This window comes from Thamnophis sirtalis, unplaced genomic scaffold (genome assembly GCF_051295495.1).
Source record: "Thamnophis sirtalis isolate CommonGarterSnake01/CBP01778 unplaced genomic scaffold, rThaSir2_p1.2 scaffold_14, whole genome shotgun sequence".
NCBI classification, from domain to species: Eukaryota; Metazoa; Chordata; class Lepidosauria; order Squamata; family Natricidae; genus Thamnophis; species Thamnophis sirtalis.
The window spans coordinates 48,174,882-48,201,450 of record NW_028261394.1 but is presented as its reverse complement, the minus strand read 5'-3'; the positions used below and the strand labels follow the sequence as shown (position 1 = coordinate 48,201,450).

Genomic DNA, 26,569 nt, shown 5'->3' with positions numbered 1-26,569 from the left:
TCAAGCTACTCTCCAAGGCACCTGAGGGCAGGACAAGAAGCAATGGGTGGAAACTAATCAAGGAGAGAAGCAACTTAGAACTGAGGAGGAATTTCCTGACAGTGAGAACAATTAATCAGTGGAACAACTTGCCTCCAGAAGTTGTGAATGCTCCAACACTGGAAGTCTTTAAGAAGATGTTGGATAGCCATTTGTCTGGAACGGTATATGGGGTTTCCTGCCTAGGCAGGGGGTTGGATTAGAAGACCTCCAAGGCCCCTTCCAACTCTGTTACTCTATTCTATTCTATTCTATCCTATTCTATTCTATCCTATTCTACAGATAACAAGGATGACACGCAAATTCGTGAAGCGTTCCATATTTTTAAAAAGAGCCGAGGTGGCGTTCCACGGGAATGTTACAGTTAAATGCAGCACTGCAGGCTACTTCAGCTGACTGCAGTTCTGCAGTTCGGCGGTTCAAATCTCACCGGCTCAGGGTTGACTCAGCCTTCCATCCTTCCGAGGTGGGTGAAATGAGGACCCGGATTGTTGTTGGGGGCAATATGCTGACTCTGTAAACCGCTTAGAGAGGGCTGAAAGCCCTATGAAGCGGTATATAAGTCTAACGGCTATTGCTATTGCTATTCTATGTGCAACTGTAATAACCCTCTCTCCCTCACAAGCCTCTGAGGTGGCTGGCTTAATTTCAAGGACTTGTGGGCAGGGGAACATGCATGCATCATCCCTGAATGGCTGGCAAGAAAGATCAAAGGCCACTTTGCCAAGTGGAGGGTGGCAACGTTTTCCGAACCCTGCCCAGAGGGACACCAGAAATGGGAGAGGTTCCCAAGGAATGGGAGGCAGGGGCCGTTCGGAGCTCCCCTTCACCTGCAAATCCCCTTTCCCCCTCCCCTGAATAAACTCTTGCCCACTTGCTCTGCTGCAGCTGCCTTTCATCTCCATCCCTTCCTGCTCAACGCGGGATAAATCATCAGTGACCACTCCGTAAATGGCTTTTTAAAGAGTTTTTGCGGGGGATGGACAGAAACTCAGCCCGGTGTTTGCACAGCAGAGCGAAGGCACAGCTGGGAAAACCGACAGGGCAAAGTCTGGAGAGGCCATCCGAGTGCCGAATTAGCCACAGCTTCTTCTTTGCGGAGAGCGAGAGCGGCTGGGGACTCTGAAATGACCACAGTGGGGAGGGAGGAGCGGCAGGTTGAAATCAGAGCAGAGCAAAACATTTCCCACCACCCTGGCTCCACCTTAGAGGAGAAATTTAATCTCAGGTCACGTAGATGTTTGTGCTCACCTGTTTCAGGTGCCGAACATTCTCAGATTTGGGGTTTTTCAAAATGGAAGCCTTATTTAATCTGTGGCCGTGTTTAGATCCAGGTTGGTGGAATGCAGCCACCTTTTGCTGAAGAATATAGCTAGAAAGGTGATAGACAGCAATAGCACTTAGACTTATATGTCGCTTCACAATACTTGACAGCCCTCCCTAAGCAGTTTACACAGTCATTATATTGCCCCCAACAACCTGGGTCCTTTTTTTTCCTTCCTTCCTTCCTTCCTTCCTTCCTTCCTTCCTTCCTTCCTTCCTTCCTTCCTTCCTTCCTTCCTTCCTTCCTTCCTTCTTTCCTTCCTCCCTCCCTCCCTCCCTCCCTAAGCAGTTTACAGAGTCAGCCATCTGCCCCCAACAATCTGAGTCCTATTTTACCCACTTTGGAAGGATGGAATATGCTGATAAGGAGGAGGACCTGTGGCTTAATGGTTAAGACTTCTGCCTAAGATGCAATACAGCCCAGGTTCGAATCCCAGTAAGGGTAGGGCTAGCTGATGAGAGCTAAATAGCTTGAAATAGATCTATACTAGTCTCCCTTTATTTATTTATCAGCACAAATAAAAAACACAAATATAACAAAGGCAACAGTAAAAATATTGGGTTTCTGTCGTGATGGACTCTTGTGACGAGCCGATTGACAGATGATGGAAGCAGTTAGCTTCCTCCCATAATTGGGGCTTACCAGGGGTTGGGACACTAAATATATACCTTCTTCCCTGGCTTCAGCTGATAAGGAGGAGGACCTGTGGCATAATGGCTAAGACGTCTGCCTAAGATGCAATGCAGCGCAGGTTCGAATCCCAGTAAGGGTATGGCTAGCTGATGAGAGCTAAATAGCTTGAAATAGATCTATACTAGTCTCCCTTTATTTATTTATCAGCACAAATAAAAAACACAAATATAACAAAAGGCAACAGTAAAAATATTGGGTTTCTGTCGTGATGGACTCTTGTGACGAGCCGATTGACAGATGATGGAAGCAGTTAGCTTCCTCCCATAATTGGGGCTTACCAGGGGTTGGGACACTAAATATATACCTTCTTCCCTGGCTTTAGCTGATAAGGAGGAGAACTTGTGGCTTAATGGCTAAGACGTCTGCCTAAGATGTAATATAGCACAGGTTCCAATCCCAGTAAGGGTATGGCTAGCTGATGAGAGCTAAATAGCTTGAAATAGATCTATACTAGTCTCCCTTTATTTATTTATCAGCACAAATACTACACACACAAACACAGATAGATAGATAGAGATAGATAGAGATAGATAGAGATAGATAGGTGTGTGTGTGTGTGAGAGAGAGAGAGAGAGACAGAGAGACAGACAGACAGACAGAGAAACCCAGAAGAGAAACCGAGGAACAGTCAAGCATCTTCAACAAGTGTTGGCTGAAAAACAAGCCAGCCAGGGCTCCCCTCCCCCGTCCTCCCATCAAAATAGGAAGGGGAGGGGGTGAAGAAATCCAGGCAGGAGAAAAACCAAGAACTGCAAGCAATGGGCTGAATTGTTTCCGCCCACAATGGTCTCTTCGAGGTTTGTGCACAATAAATGTCAGCGGGTGTTTGTGAGGCCGGAGACCAGAAGCCACCAATCAATAGAAGGAAGCCAGGGCTGTTTGAAGCTGCCCAGAGGCTGCCCAGAGGCTGCTTTTATTAAGAGCTGGCTGTTTGGACCTAGTGGGAAAAGAGGTGGGGGTGGGAGGGTGGGGGGCTAGAGGAGAAATCTTTGTCTGCACGGACCCCAAAGGGGAAGAGAGAGAAGGAAGCAAATAAAACTCCCCAGAACTCTGCCATGGAAAGCAGGGCGCTTTTATATTTATTTTGGAACATCTAACTCAGTGTTTCTTAACCTTGGCGAGTTTAAGTCCTGTGGACTTCAACTCCCAGAATCCCCCAGCCAGCATAGCTGGCTGGGGAATTCTGGGAGTTGAAGTCCACAGGACTTAAAGTCGCCAAGGTTAAGAAACACTGATCTAACTATAAGCGCACCTAATCGAGTGATTGATAGTGCAGCTTCACCACTTTTCACGCCAAGCTAAGGGCCCCGGTTGGGCTCGGAGGATTCAAGGCCCAGGCTAATTCCCCGTTGATAATTCTCCCGTCAAAAGCCCTTTCCCCATGATCAGAGTCCACCAGGGTAAGGCTCCGGGGAACCGTATGGCCACAACAGGGTCTCCTGGCAGCTGAGAGTCTTTACAGGACAGGGATGGGTGGGGGATTTGAAGGAGAGACCCACCCTGCTTTGGGTAGAGAGAGACACCTTCCCTGGCTGTGGATGGGGACAGATATGGAGTGCTCGGTCACATGGACCAAAAGAAGGGATGTTCCTGCGGAGGGATGTTCCTGCCCTATGAAGCGGTATATAAGTCTAACTGCTATTGCTATTGCTAAGAGTCACCGTGCCGTGAGAGCAAACAAATTTTTATAAAAATAAATAAAGAAGGGTTTTGAATAATAGGCAACGTCTCTTTAAGATTGTGAGCCAAGAGCAAACTTTTCAGTCTCCATCGAGAGGTTTCTGGGTTTGAACCATGTTATTAAAATACAATGCCACACAAGAAGAGGTCAATGCAAGGACCGATTCCTTACAAATTGGCCTGGGGTCTGTAACCCCCCCCTCAAGCCGATTGCATGTTAAATGAGGGCTATTCTCATTTGTCCTTAACTGCCCTACAAGGATGGGTCCGTCCCCCCACACTGGAAACCTTGCAATCCTCCCCATTTCTAATCTCGATTGGCCGCTTCAAGCCACCAATGTATAAAAAGAAATCTCTTTGACGTGCTTCAATCTTGCAAGGGAATGACTCATTCTCAGCAGCCCCCTCCTGCTGCCTCGTCTGGGAGGGAGGGAGGGAGGGGGGTGTCTGGTGCGCTTGTCATTTGGCCAAGGGGCAGTTTGTATCATCCGGGGACTCAGCACAGCTCTCCCAATGGGGAGTCCAGAAGAGTCAGACCCTCCGAGGTGATGCTGGCTGACTGCAGAGAGCAGCAAAGCTAAACCTGAGCAATGGCTGTGTGTGGACGGAAGAGCCAATTTGGGGCGAATCGAGCGACGTTCGTGCCCCAGAAGCATTGGGTGGTAGAGCCAAGCATTGTTTCAGATTTGATCTCCTGAAGGGGCTTCAATATGGTGGGAGCATGAATAGAAGAGCTTGTCAGGAGCTGCAAAAAGTTGGTTAGAAGATGGGCAGCTGTAGAAATATTGCAAGTAAGGAAATAAGGCAACTCTCTCTCTTAAAACAGGAGTCTCCACAAACGTGGCAATTTGAAGACTTGTGGATGTAAACTCCCAGAATTCCCCAGCTGGCTGGGGAACTCTGGGACTTGAAATCCACAAGTGTTCAAGTTGCCAAGTTTGGAGACCCCAGCCTTAAAGAACATCCTGCTGTATATAATTCCCCAAAGCATTGTTTATTTTCAATATTTGACTCCATATATATGTATATATATGATAAGGAGGAGAACCTTGTGGCTTAGTGGTTAACACAACTGCTTAATATGTAATACATATTAAGTTCCCTTCCCCTCTCGAATCGTGTGGCTGTTGGTTGTTTTAAATGCCCTGTACTTTTTGTAGTTTTTGTGTTTTTCCCTCCCCCCCCCTCCTTGGGTTTGTGACCCGCCCTGAGTTCTGCTGGGAATAGGGCGGCATATAAATAAAATGAACCTCGAACCTCGAACCTACAGTACAGGTTCAAATCCCAGTAAGGGTATGGCTAGCTGATGAGAGCTAAATAGCTTGAAATAGATCTATACTAGTCTCCCTTTATTTATTTATTTATTTATTTATTTATTTATTTATTTATTTATTTATTTATTTATTTATTTATTTATTTATTTATTTATTTATCAGCACAAATGCAACACAACACAACACAACACAACATACATACATACATATATGTCTCTCTCTCTGTGTGTATGGATATATGTATGTATGTATTTAGTGTCACAACGCCTGGTAAGCCCCAATTATGGGAGGAAGCTAACTGCTTCCATCATCTGTCAATCGGCTCGTCACAAGAGACCATCACGACAGAAAACCCAATATTTTTACTGTTGCCTTTGTTACATTTGTGTTGTATTTGTCTCCCTTTATTTATTTATCAGCACAAATACAACATTATATATATATATATATATATATATATATATATATATATATATATATATATATATATATATATATATATATATATATATATATATAAAGATTTTTTATTATTATTTATCAGCACAAATTAAAAAACACACACACACACACACACACACATATATATACACACACACACATACATACATACATACATATACATATATATACACATACATACACACACACACACACACACACACACACACACATATATATATATACTTTTAGTCCAACTCATTTCGCAAATCATTAGACACCCAACAGTGAATGCAGCCTGACTGCCAGCCAAGCCCCCTGCCCGCCCCCAACTCCCCCTCCAGGCCCCTCATCAACAGTTGGACCGAGCTGCACCATTCCGGGCATAGCTGGGCCAATTTCCAAGCTTCCTTCTCCCCGATTCCTGCCCACAATCCTCTTCTGTGCTGCTGTCAGCCACCTGCCAGTCTGGCCCGACGGCTGTAGCGTGTGCCAGCCAAGAGACCCTGGGCCAGGCAGCCAAATGGGGAGGAAGGCTGTAGAGCGCAAACTGCAGAACATCAGGAGGCCTGGCACACATCAAAACGCTGCCACTCTCCAGGACGGTTAATGAGTAACAATCGGCTCTAATGCGGCATTCGGCAAAAGATCAAAGCCATTTGCCCCCAGGGCTCCCAATTCCCCAGACGGCAGTGACAGCAGAGAAACTGAAGGAAGCATTTGGATCAGGAAGGCTGGTCTTTGGCCAATCCCCTTGGCTCTCTCCCGCAGGGAAGGTTTGTGACCACCGCCAGATGTTGGGGAGTTGCAAGGCGATTGACTAAAATATTTCCAAGACCCCGAAAGTGGCCACAGATCCCTCAACTATGCAAAGGACCCGTGTCTTACGAGAGCCGAGGTGGCGCAGTGATTAAATGCAGCACTGCAGGCTACTTCAGCTGACTGCAGTTCAGCAGTTCGGCGGTTCAAATCTCACCGGCTCAGGGTTGACTCAGCCTTCCATCCTTCCGAGGTGGGTAAAATGAGGACCCGGATTGTTGTTGGGGGCGATATGCTGACTCTGTAAACCGCTTAGAGAGGGCTGAAAGCCTTATGAAGCGGTATATAAGTCTAACTGCTATTGCTATTGCTATTCTTACCCCTCACAGAAAACAAGATTTCGTTCCTGCCCAATTCTATCCCGCCATACCTGCAGTCATCCTACAGGTCAAGCGTTCGAAAATTCGGCTTAGCAGAGAGAGAGAGAGAGAGGGAGGGAGGGAGGTTGTGCCAAGAATGAGTTGGCACCAGCTGGCGTCTTTAGAAAGGCGTTGGTGCCTCTGGTTCTTTTTAGAAAGCTCCCGAGTTGGTATAGATTTAGAGACAGGATTTAAACAACAGTGCTGTTCACAAAAACAGGCCATTCAGATTCCCCGGCATGATGGGCAGAACACAAGAGAGGATTTTAAAGCAAAGGAACTTCTAGATGACGGAATGGTTTAACACAAGAGGTCAATTTTGCAGCCTTGAGTCCCCTTTGCTTCATCTGGCCCTCCTCCTCCTCCTCCATCATCTCTTCAAGGACCGTTTCTGAATGGTGCCCCTCCCTGTCCTTGAAGGACCTTCAGGCCAAAATACAGGCAGGTCCCTCCCCCCCTTTAAAGTCAGCCAAGGTGGTCCTTTCCCCCTCTCCCCAAAGTGCCTCTCGGGGGCCATCTGGCCCCTGCACAAGAGACCATCTCTGAGTCATCGCCCTCTGGTCCATCTCAAGTCCAGGCAGCTGTGTGGCCATTTGATCCCATCCTTTAGAGATCCAGGGCACTGATGGCGAACCCATGGCACGCATGCCCGAAATGGCACATGGAGCCACGTTGCCTGGCACAACCAGCGTCGCCCATTCCATCCGGGTTTCTGGCATGCATGACGATCAGCTGCCTTGGTGCGTGCGGCAGTGCTGGGAATTGGAAGAGCTGGTCCTCTGTGTTTTGGCCTGGGCATCTCTACTGGCCAGCCGATAGTTGCACGGGCATGCCTGCCAAAAGCCAGACTAGCTTTCCGGCACACCCCTTTGGCACCTCTCCTCCCGGGTTGCAGGTCAGATGAGCATGTGTGCGCATGCTCCCTTTAAAGGTTCTCCATCACTGATCTGGGGCATCCCTCGCCAAACCTGAGCACCAAATCCAACCCCAAATCCTAGAGCTGCCATGGGGACGGGAAAACCCTCTCCACTTGCCCAGGTATCATTCCAGAGACTTGAGGTCCCAACTTCAGAGTGGCTCCCAGGTCAAATTCCAGCTCAAAGATGGTTCAGTCCTGAGAAATCCCCTCCCCAGAACAGCTCCGGGTTCAAGGGGTGTGTGTGGTTTGACCCAGCCCCTCAAATTCCCAAGCCGCTGTGATGAAGAGCAGGGCTCTACCGACCTCCAGTGGCCAGACTCAAGCCATGCAGGCAATTAGTCTCATTTCTCCTGTTTTCCTTCCCCAACTCGTTCGCTTCATCAGAGTTCCTGGCTTTTGGGAAGAGCCGCAACTTAGCCGAATTATTTCATAACTTGACTCGGCTTCCTCAGTTATCCCTTTGGGCCGCAGAAGATTCCCCCCCCCTTGGGGGAGGGGGAACCTGTTACAAGTTGGGTCTTAAAAAATCAACCCAGGAAAAACAGATTGGAAAATATAACGAGGGACAGCGAATGTTAAAATGCCAAATATAAAGTTAGAGCCGGGTTTGCTGGAATACCATCCCGAAAATACACCGGACGGAAGAGGAAAACAGGTAACCAGAAGAAGAGAAGAGGAAAGGAAGAGAGGAGGAGGAAGAGGAAGATGGGGAGGGGTAGGAAGAGAGGACGAAGGGGAAAAGGTAGAGAGGAGTAGGGGAGAGGTAGAAGGAAAGGGAAAGGAGAGGAGGAGGAGGAGAAAGTAGAGAAGGGAGGGAGGGAGAAAAGGAAAGTAGGGTGGCAGTATAACTAAACAGGTGGCTTGGGATGGCAATCAAAGCAATCTCGATTGGATATTTTAGCTTTTCAGGTGGAAAAATGAATGTTTAAAAGTGTTTTTAGTATTTAATAAATTTATAGGCCACCCAATCCCGAAGGACTCCGGGCGGCTTACAGAAAATACATTTAAACAAAAAAAGAATTAAAGAATTAAAAAAGCAGAGAGAACAGATTAAAAACCACATCATGCACTCAATCTGGTCCACAATCATGAGGTCAACAGCCCCAGGCCTGCCGGAATAGCCAGGTTTTGATAGCCTGGTTATTAAAATGCGCTAAGTATAATAACTAAGAGAATGCACGTATGAGACTAAATGCATGTAGGAGACTTAAAAAAAAAAAAGCAAGCCAAGAAAAAAATCCAACTTGCTTGAACTGGGATGCTAGAGAGGATCCTGATAGTCTTTGGACGACAAAGGGGACCGATAAGTCCTGGAGCCCATAAGACTCACCGGGGAAGTCATTAGAACAGTGTTTCTCAACCTTGGCAACTTGAAGTCCTGTGGACTTCAACTCCCAGAATCCCCCAGCCAGCTATGCTGGCTGGGGGATTCTGGGAGTTGAAGTCCACAGGACTTCAAGTTGTCAAGGTTGAGAAACACTGCACTAGAAGGCAAAACCACCACGTGGTTCTCCCTTAATTTGCGCCCCCCCCCCTCATCTGGGGGAATTCACTCAGAGGAAGCCAGGCTGCCAAAGGACCCGGGAGCTGGACGCCATCAAAGCCGACACCAGGAAGAAGCGGGGGGCAAGGTCAGAAGTCGTGGAGAATCGCCGAGAACCGGACGCGACCGAATGGATAACGTGATCCTCATCCTCTTGTGTGTGTGGTGGGGAGATCTGTCCCACCTGGCTGACGTCCTTCACCCGGCCCCAGGGTTCGAATCCACCGAGGGCCCTAGCTTTCCTCCCCGCCCCCCCCGCCACGCGTCCACGCAAAGACCAGTCCGAGACCCAGATTGAATGAACATTTATTTATATACAGGCTTATACACATAGTTCCCAAGCAGAGGGGTTTCGCCCTCTGCCCCTTCAGTGCTGACTTGTCTGCATATCTCATTTACAGGCCACATCAATTCTACACAACCCACCGGACAACAACGGGGAGAGGGAGGGAGGGAGGGAGGGAGGGAAGGCAGCCTCTTCCAGTTCGCCCAATTCTGCCCCAGGGACCCCTAAGTCATGCACATTTGCCTGCTGCCCACCCCCCTTGGCAAGGAGGGGCCGCAGCCCTCCGGAGGAAAAGCTGCCAGCCACGCGGGCAGGATTCCCGAAGAACTAAGGCCTTTCAGGATGGCAGCAAGTGGCAGGATCAAATGCCGGGGAGAGGGGCTGGGCAAAGACCCCCCGGGGGGGTCTCTGCTAGGCTAGGAGGCTACAGCAGCTGCCCCACACCTTAGAACGCCCCACGGAATTTATCCAGAGATGTGGAAGGCAAGGCGGGGTATCGTTCCCTGCTAGGATCTCTCCCATCCCAAGAGGAGCCCCCCCCCAAAGCCCCTGCCCCTTCCAAGCTTCCCTGGGGCTGGGGGAGGGGAAATGCATGACTTTTCACCTCCCTGAACAGTGGGAGGGGGGGTCTTTCTCTAGGAAAACAGGGCAGCCAAGCACTACAGCTAGGTTTGCTCCCCACCATGATTTAGCTCCGTTATCTTTTTCTCCAATGGCCAGACCCGCCGAGGTCTCAGAGCATGCACAGAGTGTAAATCTGCACCCCGCTCCCAACCATGAAAGACCGGCTGCTCCTCATTAGATGATCTGAGTTTTGTTTTTAGTCGGTGTTCCAGAAAAGAATTGAAATTAAAGGTGACTTGTACGAAATGCCCAGGGATTCTACAAATGAAATCTGGACGGCCGTCCCCTCATCTTCACCCTCAGAAGCCCCAATTCTCCAAGGGGCCCCTTGTGCTCAGGATTCAGGCCCTTGGCTTTGCCCTCTGATCTTGGGCCCTGCGGGGCGGTGGGGGGGGGGAGGAGGAGGATGGGGGGTGCCAGGCACGCCAAGGAAGATCTCCTGCCCCAATGAAGGGGGAAACATGCACGTGCTTGATCCGAGGCCGAGATTCTGCAACCTGAAAGGGCTGTCCGAAATGTCTCTTGGGTCCCTGTGGTAGCAGTTGCTCGGCAGCAAAACCACCACTAAGGGGGGGTAAGGGTCGGGCGGGAGGAAGTGCCAAACAAACTGGAAAAAGAAGACGGAGCAACGGGGGGCCTCCGATTCTTCCTGCAAGTGAGCTGTGTTGAGCTTCGGAGGGACGGGTCCTCCAAGTGGCATTCCGGTCGTGTAGCTCCTTCCGTGCAGCTCATACCTGCTGTTCAGATCCTACCTCAGCCAACCCTGAACAACGCAGCCTTGAGAGCAGGGAGAGTGGGGGGGGCACCCTAGTGTGCCGGGCTGAAGAAAGTAGTCCCCCGGGGACACACCTTGGGCCTCTGGGCTTCAGTGGAAGCAGGGTCCCTGCTGCGCCCTCAATCTCCCCCCTTCTCAGGCTCTGCTACGGAAGGCCCTCCTCCATGGCTGCTCTTCATGCAAACCCAAACCTTCCCTGGTCCAAGACCGAAGGGCAGAGAGCACATGGTGGGGGGAGGAGGGAGCAGTCCCCTCGGCTGCCGTGACTGGCAAGAGGCCTCCACTCCCAGGAAGGCCAATGCTGCTCGCGGACAAGGACAGGCAGGGCTGGTGTGCTACTTGATGTGCTCGGCCGCGTGCGATGAGCAGTAGTACTTCTTGTGGGCGATGAAGGTGGACAGGCTGCTGAACTTGATGTTGCAAAGGCGGCAAAAGCGGTGGCTGCCGTTGGCCACGGGCGTGGCCAGCCCTTTGCCAGAAGGGGTCTGCGCAGCTTTGTCCGTATGCCCGGAAGGGGGGGTGCTGGGCAGGGCCTCGGGCAGGGGGGAGAGGGGCAAGGGGACGGAGGGGGAGAGGGGTAGGAGGGGCTGGGGAGAAGCTGTGGGTCGAGGGCTCCCATTGGACAGGGGAGGGACGGGCGCCTCTTTGCCGTTGAAGCTGTCCTTGGGCAGTCTGGGGGCCGGCTGTGACGGGGAGGTGGCTGGGAGGGAGGGAAGCGGGCTGCCATCCGCCAGCGTCCGGGTGGCCTCTATCAACGCGGGCCCTGCTGCTGTTTTGGTCACAAACAGTCCGTGCGTATTTCGGAAGTGCTCTACCAAGTCTCCCTTCACGGTGCCGTTGACGGGGCAGTAAGGGCACATGGCCAGGGGCACCTTGGCGCCTGCGAGGTGCTGAGCTTTGCCCTCCAGGTGGCGCTGCTGCTGAAGCTGGGGTGGCTCTGCGGCAGGGAAGCCGACTGGTGCAGCCACGGGGCTCACGGAAGGCACCACCTTCTCCACCTTGATCGATACCCCTTCGGGTTCCTCCGCCCGACCCTCCGGGCTGTCTTGGGCCTTCCGAGGGGCTGGGACGGCCCCCTTGATCTTCTGCAGCTGCTCCATGGTGCTGGTCTGCAAGGGCGTGGCCGGGCAGTAGTACTTCTTATGGGCCAGGTAGCTGTCGAGGGTGTGGAAGCTGATCCGGCAGGCCGTGCACTCGTGGTAGTCCGCCAGGGGGAGGAGGGCGGCGGGGAGCACCCGGCTCCCGCTGCTCAACCGGGGCTTCTTGCTGAGGTCGATGGGGCCCTCGGCATCTGGGCTCGAGCTGGGAGACGGGGTGGCCTTGACCACCGAAATGAGAGAGGGGACCACGGGAGGCGCCTCGGGGCGGGGAAGCTCTGGGGCGGCCCCCAATTGTCTGCTGGCGTTGTGGATCTCGTACAGCTTGCGGCGTTTGCGTGTGCGGATCGGCTGGGGGAGGAAGGGCAGCTTGCCGGCCGCGCTGCTCCGGCGCAGGGGAGGGTCGTGGCGGGAGGCGCAGTAGTAGCGCTTGTGCACCATGTAGGTCTCGTGGCGGCTGAAGCGGATGTTGCAGGCTTCGCAGACGGTCCGGTTGGGGTCATCCTCTGGTTCCTCCACAGAGCTGGCCCCTGGGCTCGGGCTCCCCTCGCTGATGCGCCCGGCTCCGTCCGTCTCTGGGGAGGGGCTGGCTTTGGCGGCGCCTTCCTCCCCTTTGACCTCTTGCTTGATCTCTAGGGCGGGAGGGGTGGCGTTTCCCTCCGGTTCCCCCTCTGGGGCTGCGCTGCTCTCTCCAGGCGAGAGGCGTGGCCCGGCAGCGGAGGGGCCTTTGGGCGCAGGGGCTGGGGGCGCCGCCTTGGCTTTGCGCGGGACGGAGGGGCTGTCCTCCGCCAGGCGCCGGCTGGAGCAGTAAAGGCGCTTGTGGACGTAATAGTTGTTGATGTTGTTGAAGGTGATCTCGCACTCAAAGCAGGTGGCGCCCTTGGGCACGGGGGTGCCTGGGAAGAGGGCGGGAGGCACCCCACCGTGGCCTTGCTTCAGGCGGCTGTGAACCAGCTCGGACATCTTGGCCAAGATCTCGGACGCCTGGGGCAGCACAGAGGCTTCGTGGCCGAACAGGTACTGGGGCAGGAAGACGGTGCCCCCGGAGGTGCTGGCGCCAAGCTCGGTGGGCACCGGACTGGATCCTGGTGTAGGGCTAGTGATCTCAGACTTCACCTTCACCGAGAGCAGGCTGTGGGGTGAGGGCGCCTTGGGGGACGCATCCGCCTCGGGTTCAGGAGCCGCCTCTTCTTGGGGGTCTCCTCGCAGCTCTTCCTCCTCGTCTAAAGGCTCCTCCTTGACCTTCACAGGGGGGGCCCCGTCAAGCCAGCTGGCAGCAGTACTCCTTTCTTGGGGGGGAGAGGCGCCCCCCGCATCCTCTTCCGGGGACCCGCTCGCCTCTTGCAAAGGGGATTTGGCGGGGGTCTCTGGTGGGCTCTGCTGAACGGCTTTCAGCTCCGAGTTGGGCAGTGCCGACACTGCGGGGCTGTGCAAGGCCACGTGCTGCTGGAGGCTGGTCAAGCCGTTGGCCACGTAGCCACAGAAGCTGCACCTGAGCGCAGAGGATGAACCCGGAGGACTCAAGCCTGCAGAAGGGAAGATAAACGGGGGGGGGGGTTGAGCCTTTCTGGAAAAGCACGGGAGGCGGGAGAGGGGGGGCTGAGCTCAGAAGAAGTTGTGGGCTGGCTTAGCATCTTCTGGGAACTCAATGATCTTCCTGCTCTCCAAGAATCCAGAGGAAGCCATTTCTCATGGTTGATTATTATTATTATGGACTTGACCAGGCAACCTGGCCAATGGCTGCCAACACCAATCCACTTATGGAGACTTGTGAATTCCCCAGCCAGTTCATTCGCTACCTGCTATTAATTTCAACCACTGCCCATTTGATGAAACAGGTTCTTCAGAACTCTTTATTAGCCCCGGTTGGGACCTTCTAACCAGGACAGGGACATCATCTAGCGCTGATGAAACTACCGTATTTTTCAAGACTATAAAAAGCACTGGAGTATAAGATGCACCAAGATTTTGAAGAGTTACATTAAAAAAAAAGTTTTTGCACTCTGCAGGCCTCCCAAACCCTCTGCACGTCCATTTTTTGGACGTTGGGGTTTCAAGAGAGCAAAAATGCTGTATTCAGTGTATAAGACGCACCCAGATTTTCACCCTCTTTTTTGGGGGGAAAGGTGCGTCTTATACTTTGAAAAATACAGTAGGTAGCTTGAGTAATGAAATGCCTGTAGGAAAACCACCAAGCTAAGCTCAGAAAGCCTCACTTCAACCCTGAGCTGCGAACGGAGCCTCCTCCGTTCGCAGGATACCTCTGGAAGCCCCTCACTTACCTGGGGCCAATGGCTTAGTGGTGGAAGCAGGGACGGTGGGGCCTGGGGAATAGACCTCTCCCTTGGCGCCAGGCTGGCAGATCATGTGATTGGTGACCAGGTGGCTGTAGAGGATGTCCCGAGTGGTGGAGATGAAGCCACAGCTGTGGCAGACACCTGGAAGCACAGGAAACGGCCTCATTCTTGGTCTGCAGAGCATCAAACGACCCCCTGGGGCTGCCAGGAGCTCCCCACACACTTGGCGATGGTGGGCACCGGCTAGCGAATCTGGAGGCATCTGCATGCAAAGCTGGTGCTCCACCAATGGGCTAGATCTGTGATGGGGAATCTGTGGCATGCGTGCCAGAGGTGGCACACAGAACCCTCTCTGTGGGCACGTGTGCCGCTGCCAGCTGCTCTTCTGGTTTCTAGATGGTCTTCACAGGCGCCAGAAAACGCCCTGAAAAATGGCCTGTTTTTTTGGCTATTTTGAGTCAGCATATCGACCCCACAGTCTGGGTCCTCATTTCACCCACCTCGGAAGGATGGAAGGCTGAGTCAACCTTGAGCTGGTGAGATTTGAACCTCTGAACTGCAGATAACAGTCAGCTGAAGTGGCCTGCAGTACTGCACCCTAACCACTGCGCCACCTCGGCTCTTCTCGGATAGTGGTGGAGACCAAGGGCCCAGTGGATAGGAGGAAGCAGGTGGCTCTGAAGCGTAGTAAATGAACTTACTATAACCGCTTAGGTCTATCCAAATAATCTAAAATTATAGAGTAGGTGGGGCTTTCCAGAGTTTCAAGCCAAACTCTTCTATCTGCAGATGCTGAAGTTAGGAGATTGAGCAAAGGCCGCTCACATCTGGCATCTCCAGGAGGTATCTAAGAGGGACCAAACTCTCTTCTCCCTCCCACCATAAGACCACCCTGCTTTTCAGAGCTTTCCGCCGCCAAGGTCTTCTGTCCAATTAGAGAAGCCCAGGACTTTCTCCAAACCCGCCACCAGTGAACCTCCACCACGAGGGTGCTCAACGGGGAACTCTTGTGGGGTAGGACAAAGCAAGAATGGAAGCTCCCACCGCCAGCAACGGAGCCTCCCTTGGGCCTTGCGCACGGGTTCGTGAAGAGCCGAGGTGGCGCAGTGGTTAGGGTGCAGTACTGCAGGCCACTTCAGCTGACTGTTATCTGCAGTTCGGCTGTTCAAATCTCACCGGCTCAGGGTTGACTCAGCCTTCCATCCTTCCGAGGTGGGTAAAATGAGGACCCAGACTGTGGGGGCGATATGCTGACTCTGTAAACCGCTTAGAGAGGGCTGAAAGCCCTACGAAGCGGTATATAAGTCTAACTGCTATTGCTATCTATCTATCTATCTATCTATCTATCTATCTATCTATCTATCTATCTATCTATCTCTATCTATCTCTCCCTCCCTCCCTCCCTCTATATCTATCTCTCCCTCTCTCTATGTCTGTCTGTCTGTCTGTCTGTCTGTCTGTCTGTCTGTCTGTCTGTCTGTCTATCTATCTATCTATCTATCTATCTATCTATCTATCTATCTATCTATCTATCTATCTATCTATCTATCTATCTAGGTGAAATGAGGACCCAGACTGTGGGGGCGATATGCTGACTCTGTAAACCGCTTAGAGAGGGCTGAAAGCCCTATGAGGCAGTATATAAGTCGAACTGCTATTGCTATTGCTATTGCTATTGCTATTGCTATCGCTATCGCTATCTATCTATCTATCTATCTATCTATCTATCTATCTATCTATCTATCTATCTATCTATCTCCCTCCCTCCCTCCCTCCCTACCTATCTATTCTATCTATATCTATCTATATCTATCTATCCCTCCCTCTCTCTATATCTATCTCTCCCTCTCTCTATATCTATCTGTCTGTCTGTCTGTCTGTCTGTCTGTCTGTCTGTCTGTCTGTCTGTCTGTCTGTCTATCTATCTATCTATCTATCTATCTATCTATCTATCTATCTATCTATCTATCTATCTATCTATCTATCTATCTATCTATCTATCTGGGTGAAATGAGGACCCAGACTGTGGGGGCAATGTGCTGACTCTGTAAACCGCTTAGAGAGGGCTGAAAGCCCTATGAAGTGGTATATAAGTCGAACTGCTATTGCTATTGCTATTGCTATTGCTATTGCTATTGCTATTGCTATTGCTATTGCTATTGCTATCTATCTATCTATCTATCTATCTATCTATCTATCTATCTATCTATCTATCTATCTATCTATCTATCTATCTATCTATCTCCCTCCCTCCCTCCCTATCTATTCTATCTATATCTATCTATATCTATCTCTCCCTCCCTCTCTCTATATCTATCTCTCCCTCTCTCTATGTCTGTCTGTCTGTCTCTGTCTGTCTGTCTGTCTGTCTGTCTGTCTGTCTGTCTGTCTGTCTGTCTGTCTGTCTGTCTGTCTGTCTGTCTGTCTATCTATCTATCTATCTATCTATCTATCTATCTATCTATCTATCTATCTATCTATCTATCTATCTATCTATCTATCTGGGTGAAATGAGGACCCAGACTGTGGGGGAAATATATGCTGACTCTGTAAACCGCTTAGAGAGGGCTGAAAGCCCTATGAAGCGGTATATAAGTCTAACTGCTATTGCTATAAGCAGGAAGCGTCATCGTCCCACAGCTAATGGGCACCTGAGAAGGACTCGCTCCATGCCGTACTTCCAGCCCCGAGTGGGCCAACTTACCATTCAAGGTATCTGTGTGCACTTTGAGGTGTCGCTCACAATTTGCTTTTGTGGTAAAGGCAGACAGGCAGATGAGGCAGACAAACGGCCTTTCTCCTGGGGGAAAAAAAGAAGCCAGATGTGTGAATTGCAGGGCTTGGGAAGAAAGCAGAGTTATCTCTGCCCCAAAATGTCAGGGCTTAGGGCCCACGGATTCCCGCATGGCCCTTGTGACATGGTGGAGAGGTTGGAGTACACCTGCTGATGGGAGCGCCTTAAAAAGACCAGCTGGACTTTGGCCGGGCTGCAGGAGGTCTCCATGGCTGAGATCTGACTGCCAGCGATGTAGACTTCACATTGGAGAATAACCTCCACTAGACCGATTAGATCCCACAGATTAGGCCTCCTCCGAATTCCATCCACTGGCCAATGCCGACTGGCGACCACCCGGAGGAGGGCCTTCTCTGTGGTTGGAACGAGCTCCCCGTGGAGATCCGGACCCTCACGACCCTCCAGGCCTTCCGCAAAGCCCTTAAAACCTGGCTGTTCTGACAGGCCTGGGGCTAAAGAGTTTTTGTCCCCCCTCGAATGGTATGGTTGTTGAGTTGTTTTAAATTGTGGTATTGTTTTGTTCGTGTTCTTTTTTCTTATTTGTACACCCCCCCCCCTGACTTGGTTGTGAGCCGCCCTGAGTCCCCTCCGGGGAATAGGGCGGCATAGAAATATAATAAGGGCCAAGGTGGCGCAGTGGTTAAATGCAGCACTGCAGGCTACTGCTAGATCAGCAGTTCAGCGGTTCAAATCTCACCGGCTCAGGGTTGACTCAGCCTTCCATCCTTCCGAGGTGGGTAAAATGAGGACCCAGATTGTTGGGGGCAATATGCTGACTCTCTGTAAACCGCTTAGAGAGGGCTGAAAGCCCTATGAAGCGGTATATAAGTCTAACTGCTATTGCTATTGCTATAAACTCAACTCAACCGCACAATGCTACCCAGACAGTCTCAGACTGCGATCGTGGGCAGGACTGAGACCTTTGAAAGCAGGGGTGAGGGTGAGCCTGTGCCTCCAGCTTCCGTGCCTGAATTGGGGCCTCTTCTACCGGAACCTCCCCCAGCCCATGTCCCGGGGCCCTTTGGCCCCTTCCTACCCAACCAGGGACGCTCCCGGGAATGGCGCCACTCTCACCGCTATGGCTGCGCATGTGGATCTCCAAGGAGCTGGCACTGGGGCAGCTTTTTTGGCACTGGGGAAAGGGGCAGATGCGTTCGTTGGGGTAGGCATCCTTGGGCTTTTCGTCCAGGGTGGGCGAGGTGGCGTTCTGGCGGCTGGCACAGTAGTACATCAGATGCGCCTGGAGGTTCCGCTCACTCCGGTACCAGATGCCACAGTCCTTGCAGGGAAAGACGTCCTCTGGAAGGCAGAAGAGGATCAGAGGAGGAGGAGGACGGAGGCGTTTGCAGCCGGAGAACCGCCGAAGGACGTAAGATTGAGGACAGGAGAGCGACCGGCCAAACCTCCGCTGATCCTCCTCCCTCAGACCAGCCCCCAGGTAGTAGTACTAAGTTGGAGGAGGGGCGTTGGATGATAGTACATGCATGCTGCTATTTTTCGTTTTTACGTATATTGAAATGGAATGATAAATACCATCAACACAAAAGGGAGTTTGCTCAGAAGCTGAAATACACCAAGTGAATTAGAGGAAGAGTGGGAAGCAGAGGAGAGAAGAAAGATAGGAAGAGAGGGACAGGAGAGAGGTTAAGGGGGGAAGATGAGGAGGAGTGGTAAGGGGAGAGAGGAGAAGGAGAAAGGAAGGGGAAGTAGAATAGAAAATGATGGAGGGAAGACAGGAGGTAGAAGAGTGGGAAGCAGGGGAGAGAAGAAAGATAGGAAGAGAGGGACAGGAGAGAGGGTGAGGGGGGGAAGATGAGGTGTATAAAGAGGAGTGGTAAGGGGAGAGAGGAGAAGGAGAAAGGAAGGGGAAGTAGAGGAGAAAATGATAGAAGGAAGACAGGATGTAGAAGAGTGGGAAGCAGAGGAGAGAAGAAAGATAGGAAGAGAGGGATAGGAGAGACGGCGAGGGGGGAAGATGAGGAGAATAAGGAGGAGTGGTAAGGGGAGAGAGGAGAAGGAGAAAGGAAGGGGAAGTAGAGTAGAAAAGGATGGAGGGAAGACAGGATGTAGAAAGGGGGAGGAGAGAGGGGGAAGAAAGTGTCGGATAAGGTATAAATATAGTGTATGGAGAGCAGAAGAGCCAATAACTGGGTTTTTCCCCCTTTGGTAGTTGATGGTAAGATGAATTGATGTAAGTACTTAATAATACAACTTGATATTGACTATGTAATAGTAGACATGTGATTATATGCTATGAAAATGGAAAATAAAACCTTTTTATGATGAAAAAGACCAGCCCCCAGGAAGCCCAGCACAAAGCTCAAGGGCCGCTCTGGGCCAGCATTCCTTTTTAGCCCGGTCCAAAAAGATGGGATTATTCACAGGAACAAACCGGGGGCTTCTCCACCTGCTACTGTCCCCTGGGTTGCCATTTCTACAGACTGTCCTTGATTTACAATCACCCGTTCAGCAAGCATTTGAACTTTACAACAGGGCTGGGAAGAGAAACTTACAACCGCTTGCAGCAACCCCAGGGCCTTGACAACTGGAATCTATTTGCAATGGGTTGTAGCACCCGGGGGTTGTGTGATCACCATCTGTGACCTTCTCAGCCGGCTTTCCAACAAGCTAAGTCAATGGGGGGCGGGGGGGGAGCCAGATTCCCTAACGACAATGTGATTCACTTAACAACCACGCCAAATAAGGTTATAAAGTCAGGCACGGCTTGCTGAGCAGACGGCGTGCTTCTTAACAGTGGAAATTCTGGTTCTAACTGTAGCTGTGAGTCGAGGGAGCTTGTAATGATCTGATTAAAGGCCATGAAGTTGTGGTCTATTCTTATGGACCTCCTCCGGCACTGCCCCTTCCTGGCGTTCCTTCATCCACCCTCCCATGGAGACCCCACCAGGCACAAGGAGGCAGTCCAGGCAGACCTGGGGAAGGGGGTCTCCCGAATGGGCACACGATGGGCAGGATGGAATAGAAGCTCAGAAAGGAGTTTGAAGAGGAGTCAGCTAATGGGAACCACTTTAGGACCTGGCTACCTGGGAGACCACCTCCTGCCATTAGATCAAACAGATTGGGCCTCCTCCGGGTACCATCGACCGGTCACCCCCGCCTGGCGACCCCCCCCGGGGCAGGGCCTTCTCTGTTGCTGCCCCGGCCTTATGGAACGATCCCCCCGTTGAGATCCGGACCCTCACTACTCTTCCGGCCTTCCATAAGGCCACTAAGATCTGGCTGTTCCAGCAGGCCTGGGGCCATTGAATTAGCATCCAGCCCCATTTTAAGTAGTATATATGTTGTGGTATTTTAAACTGTTGTATTTCTATTTTAATTTCTATTTTCTATTTTAACTCCATATATTCCCTTGTTTGTCTGTAAGCCGCCCTGAGTCCCTAGGGAGTGGGTGGCATACAAATATCAATCAGTAGAGTAGAGTAGAGGGAAAGAAGAGGGAGGAGTCAAGAGGGAGTGAGGAGAGGGGAATGTAAGGAGGGTGAGATGGAGGGAAGGGGAGAAAGGAATGTTTGAGAGGGAGGGGAAGTAGAAGAGGGGAATGCTGGAGGGGAGAAATGAAAGTTGGAGGGGGAGAAGAAAGGGTGTACGGAGGATTGAAGTGTTATGTTGGTTTTCCATGGTGGAATAGAAGATGAGTTGTGTTTATTGCTTTTTTAATTGCACAGTATATAAGTGATTGTATAAAAAGGGAAAATGAAATAAAATAGTTTTCATACCAGAAAAAAATATATCAATCAAACTTCAAACACTGAGGTCAGTCCCAAGGGGGGTGGGGGGCAAACAGTCTAATCCAGCAGAAGAGCAGCCGCCAGGCGCCCGGACTTCAACTCCCAGAATTCCCCAGGAGTTGGCATCCACGAGCCAAGGTGGCGCAGTGGTTAAATGCAGCACTGCAGGCTACTGCTAGATCAGCAGTTCAGCGGTTCAAATCCCACCGGCTCAGGGTTGACTCAGCCTTCCATCCTTCCGAGGTGGGTAAAATGAGGACCCAGATTGTTGGGGGCAATATGCTGACTCTCTGTAAACCGCTTAGAGAGGGCTGAAAACCCTATGAAGCGGTATATAAGTCCACTGCTATTGCTATTGCTATTGCTATCCACGGCTCGAGCAGGGATGGCTGCAGGAGCCCATCACTTACTGTTGACAACTGCCGTGGCTAAGATGGCCGCCATCCCCGCTTGCTGGGGAAGCAGCTGGATTTCGGAAGGCAGAGTGACAGGGGGAGCGGACTCCCCGCCCTCCATCTTCCCGGCGTGGTTGGGGATCCCCATCGGCTCGGCCATGACGAACGCCTTCAGCGCATCTCCCTCGGAAAGAGCCTTGGTGGTTTTACACCAAATGGAGTCATCTGGAAATGGGGGAGGAGGGGGGGGGGAAATAACACAATTATGGGGGGCCCCTTTTCAGAAGCAGCGTCGTCCAGCCTCAGTTCTGCTTCTTTTATTTATTTTATTTATTTATTTTAATTTGTCAACAAGTGCAAGAAAACAAGTAGGAAAAAAAAAACATGGGAAAAAATACCGCAAACAAAATGGATAAAAATGAGCAAAACTTAGCCGTCATAAACACCTAAAAGGAGTTCATATCAATGGGGACAGTAGGACAGGCACACTGGTGCGCTTATGTTCGCCCCCTGAGGGACCTCTTAAGAAATGCGTACGGTCCACAGCTTAAGGTTTGCTCTGGGAAATTGGCCAACATGTTGCCCGGAGAGGTGATGATGTCCTTCCAATGGGACCTAAAGGTCTCCCAAGCAGCCTTGAAAAAAATCACCCTCCCCGGATTTTACTCCTGGTGGTAAAATGGGAGCTGCAGCAGGCGGCCTGCCTCACAGGGTTATCCCAGGGCCAAAACTCTAGGAGGTGCATGGAGAAAAAGAAGCGGTAAAATAGTGGGATTTGAATTGATTTCCAAATTGAATTCTTCAACAACTTCGATGCACAGCAAAATAATCTGAAAAGTACTCTTGGATTGTCCAATTTCCAATTTTCCAATAGATTTGTATGCCGCCCAATCCCGAAGGACTCCGGGCGGCGTACATAAAAGACAGTTTAAAAGCATTTAAAAAAAGTTTAAAGTCCAACGGTATGGATAAAGAGTGGAATAAAAGATATATCTAAAATAAATGTTTGTTTGTTTGTCTTTTTTATCCCCTGTTTGTACCTCCTTTCCCTTGACTGAGTTGTGAGCCGCCCTGAGTCCCCTTCGGGGAAAAGGGCAGCATATAAATGAAATAAATCCTAAATCCTAATCATATTATAAGCATATTTTTATACTGTGTTTATATATAACTCTCTCTCTCCCGCACACACACATTGTGTAGGGGCTTCAGAGGGATCATTATTTATTAAATGCATAAAAAGTGCCTTCTTGGCATGATGTGCAATAATTACTAAACGTTCCCATCGTGCCAAATACCCGGAGAAACTTTCAAACAAGCTGATCCAAAATTTTAACACCCAGAACGTTAAGGTGAAGTTGCTCAGCCACTGAGATGCTTGGCGCCTCTGAGGATTCAAATGAAAGAAGGACTAATGGAGCCCAGAGATTTTTAAAGGCCAGGCAGGAGCATTGCTGTCCTTTTAGCTGCCGTTGCCAAACGCCTGTTCGATGCTTCCGAAACTTTGCTATCCTGCGCACAATGCACACAGCCACAGAAAGGTGGCAGTGTTGGACCACCCATTCACAAAAAAAATGGGAGACTGTTCTTTCCCACTCCCTTCCCCCCATCACTTAGGACCTGGGGATCAAAATTTGGGTCCTCGGCAATCAGCACCTATGGTTGAAGTGACTCCAAAGGTCATAAAGATGGGCTCTGACTCACTTAAGGACCGCCTTGTTTAGCAATGGAACTCCTGGTCCCAATTGATTACCTGTATGGTTAACAACAGACCCCAGGTGTGTGCAAGCATGAGGCTGCGGGGGAATTTGCTCCTGAAAACCAGGAAATTATCTCTACCAGCCTTGTCTCTACTGGAAGGAACCCCCTCCCTCTCACCCCTCCCCTCCCCAAACCAGGCAGGGCTCACCGCCCAAGTGCCCACCTTTCTTGTAGATGACCGAATTGGCGTCTCCTTCGCCAGGGACCAAGGAAAGCTTGGCCAGCCAGCAGGTGTCGTCCTGCAGGATCAGGGTCACGGCTGGGTTCAGCTGGGAAGAGAAGAGACGTGGGTTGAACGTGCCGGTCACTCTCCTTTCCGGCCAAACAGGCTCTGAACTCCGGCCAAACACGGATACTGCCCCCATTGGAAGAGCAACTGGACGGATCTTAAACTTTGGCTTTTACATTTCAAACCAGCCTAACTTAACGGTTGGGAAGACAGTTCATGGCAGAAGCTTCAGGAGATGCTCACATTTCCCACACAAACGCCCGGCAAAGGCGGGATGGGCATTCTGCAGGGTTCCTCTTCTCAACAGGTGCCCCTTCCCATTTGAAGGACTGGCTTGGCTCTACCCTCAGAATGGAGACAGCCTTGGACCAGTGGGTGATAATGGAGCTGCCTGGCACACATCCCCCCCCCCAACCCAAAGAGGCAGAGATACGAATTGACTCAATGCTGGGCAAGGGGGGGGGGGTCTGGACTACGTGGCCACGTGTCTCCTGCCCCTGCCCAGGTCAGCGGGTGGCTTCCTTCCTCGCTCCAGTGGTGACGTGATCCACGTGGCCACGGAGCAGAGCCCGGAGCTCATTTCCCTTCCGGAACGGCTGCTCAGCAGGGCCACGGCGGCCCCGAGGAGTCAGGGAGGGGGGGCCCCCCTCCGCCCGAGGACAGCCCCCCTCCCTCCCTGGCGGAAAGTGACCCCGCGGCCACTGCGGCCCCAGCACGAACACAACAAGCTTGTTATTTCCTCTTCTTCGTCACCCGCGGGCCAAGCCAGTGCCGGCCGGAGAGGAAGCAGCCACTTCACCCCTAACCTCGGTGGTGTGCAGGGAGGAAAAGAGATTAGAGGGGGCAAAGGAGGAGGAGGAGGAGGAGAGGCTGGATTGCTGGAGGGGGGCCAAGCTGGGCCCCACTTTAACAAGACAAAAGGAAGCACTATGACTCTCTCTGACCGGGCACGGAGCCTCTGTGTGTGTGTGTGTGTGTGTGTGTGTGTGTGTGTGTATTGCTGATGCAGCCCCAGATGTTCAGCAGTGATGGGAAGGGGATGGGCAAGTGTGGACATTGAAACCACCTTGCTTGAGCCCCCCCAGCTTCCCCCCCCAGAAGGACAGCAAAGTTTCTGGAGAAGACAACAGTCTAAGCATCATTCCAGAATTGTCTCTTATTGAATTCCCCGCCACCCAGTTTTGTCTTTGCCGTGGAAGAGACAGTTGGAAGGTCCCGCCCAGGGAGGGGCACCCACAGACTGGGGTTTTTTTGGGGGGGGTGTGCTTGCAGAGAACTGGAAGGTGAGCTTATGATCCCAAGCTAAGAAACGGATGAGCAAAGCAGAGAATAAACAGCCAACACCTGGAAGGCCTCGCGTCCATCCGAGGCAGAGAAAGATTTGGAGGGGCAGTGGATGAGCCCCCTACTCGCCTCAAGAGACCCCCCCTGTCCAATGGATGCCCTCGAGGGGCACAGCCCCTTGGAATCCTGCACTTTCACAGCCCCCCCCCCCCAACAAACAACCAGGGGCATCTGGTTCCAGCGACCTGCCCTATCGAAACTAAATGTACATTTTTGCCAAATTCCAGCCAAAGCCGGCGGTTTCTCAGCACGTTGCAATTCCCTCCCCGGGTTTGAATGTGGTTTGCAGCTGACGGACCCACCCGGTGCGCCCCGGGGCGGAGACCCAAGTGGCAGATTTGGTTTTGCTTCCCACCCCCTGCCCTCTGTGGGCCGAGGAGACCCCTTCCCCCCGGAGACACTCCCCCCCCCCCGACATTCACCCCTTCTCCGAGATTTGGAGGGCTCTTCCCCTCAATTTCAAGGCCCTGTTGGAACAGGCGTGGCAAATTAAGATGCCGGCGAGAGAAAAAATATTCTGCCCCTTCGAACGCCACAGGCACACGGGCTCGTCTTTGCCAGGGGCCAAAGGGAAAAAAAACCAGCCACTTTTCTCCTTGGCGGTCAGGGGAGAGGTGAACTGCTGCTGGACATGGAGGTTCGAATTTGCACTTCCTCCAAACAGCTGCAGAAGGGAAAACGGCCCAGCACCCAGGAGGCCAAGAAGGACCGGGGAGGAAAAGAGTGCCTGGGGTTTGGCCCCCTTTGAGGGAGCCAGAGGGGAGGAAGAGGAGGATCAGGGGAAGGGGTCCTGGGCCGTTTCCCCCTTGCCGAATGCCCCATTTCGCTCCCGCTCAGCCTCCCTGCCTCCCTGCGCCGCTAATGAATATTAATGAGGAGAAAGGAGGGCGAGGGGGGAAAATTAATCTGCCTGATCCCTTCAATGGCTGCAGCACCAACGATATAAAATCTAATTATCCGTCCCAATATTTCTCAACCCTCCACTCAGACTGACAGTCTTGGTTGGTTTAAGGCTTATCGTTCCAAGAAGCAAAGTGCTCAAGGCGTGATAATAACACACTCGTGCAAGCACATCTCTCTCTCTTGCACACGTACACACACACAGCAAAGACACACACTTTTGCTGACGGCCTTCCTACGACGCCTGGGATTGCACGTGCCCGAAAACGGGAGCCATCCCCCAATGCAGAAGGGAAGGGCAGCACTGCCACGTGGGTGGAAGGGGCACCACTGGGAGATCAGCCGAATCTGCACTTTTGAATAGCAATAGTTAGGCTTATATACCGCTTCCTAGGGCTTTCAGCCCTCTCTAAGCGGTTTACAGAGTCAGCATATCGCCCCCAACAACAATCCGGGTCCTCATTTTACCCACCTCGGAAGGATGGAAGGCTGAGTCAACCTTGAGCCTGGTGGGATTTGAACAGCCAAACTGCTGAACTGCAGTCAGCTGAAGTTGCCTGCAGTGCTGCATTTAACCACTGCGCCACCTCGGCTCTTGGGCTCTTCTCCCCCTCCCCCCCCCCCAGGCCTGGCATTTCAGCCCATCTCCTTCGCTGCCATCAGAGACCTGGTGGGTGTGGAGCAGATGCCAGCTCCATGCAGTATCCCATTTTGGCCTGCAATCCCGTTGCGCACCCCAAAGTCTACGACAGACACAGGCCGACAGCCCAGCTGTGGCTGCTCCTCTGGCCGTTCTCCACTCCAGACTCTTTGCAGGAAGAGGGGCCCGGGGCAGCACCGCGGTGCTGAGAACACCCCTTGTTCCCCCTCTCACAAAGGGGTCAGTGTCTGCAATCGGCAGTGGGCCCGATAACCATCGGAAACTCTATCTGAATAACATCCGCCTGGGAGACTTTATCCGGACCCCTCACTAAACGAGGGAGAGGAGGAGAAGCCGAGCCCACCACCCTGGTTAGTTGCTAAGCTTCACCCATGATTTGCTCCCCCAGCAGGAAGGGGGCACTGAGATCCGGACCCTTACTACCCTTCCGGCCTGAGATCCGGACCCTTACTACCCTTCCGGCCTGAGATCCGGACCCTTACTACCCTTCCGGCCTGAGATCCGGACCCTTACTACCCTTCCGGCCTGAGATCCGGACCCTTACTACCCTTCCGGCCTGAGATCCGGAC

General features: G+C 51.8%; 1 protein-coding gene across 1 annotated transcript in view; it reads right to left on the bottom strand.

Moving 5' to 3' along the window:
• Positions 1 to 10,969: 10,969 nt before the first annotated feature.
• ZFPM1 (zinc finger protein, FOG family member 1) overlaps positions 10,970 to 26,569 on the bottom strand; it is a 91,023-nt gene continuing 75,423 nt past the window's right edge. Inside the window, exons 5-10 of the mRNA XM_087729525.1 lie at positions 23,030 to 23,135; positions 21,124 to 21,333; positions 18,039 to 18,263; positions 16,875 to 16,970; positions 14,156 to 14,311; positions 10,970 to 13,399 (exon numbers count right to left, since the gene is read on the bottom strand). Of these exons, the coding sequence (XP_087585651.1) occupies positions 11,112 to 13,399; positions 14,156 to 14,311; positions 16,875 to 16,970; positions 18,039 to 18,263; positions 21,124 to 21,333; positions 23,030 to 23,135 (3,081 nt within the window). The 3' untranslated portion in view covers positions 10,970 to 11,111. The remainder of the gene's footprint in view (positions 13,400 to 14,155; positions 14,312 to 16,874; positions 16,971 to 18,038; positions 18,264 to 21,123; positions 21,334 to 23,029; positions 23,136 to 26,569) is intronic.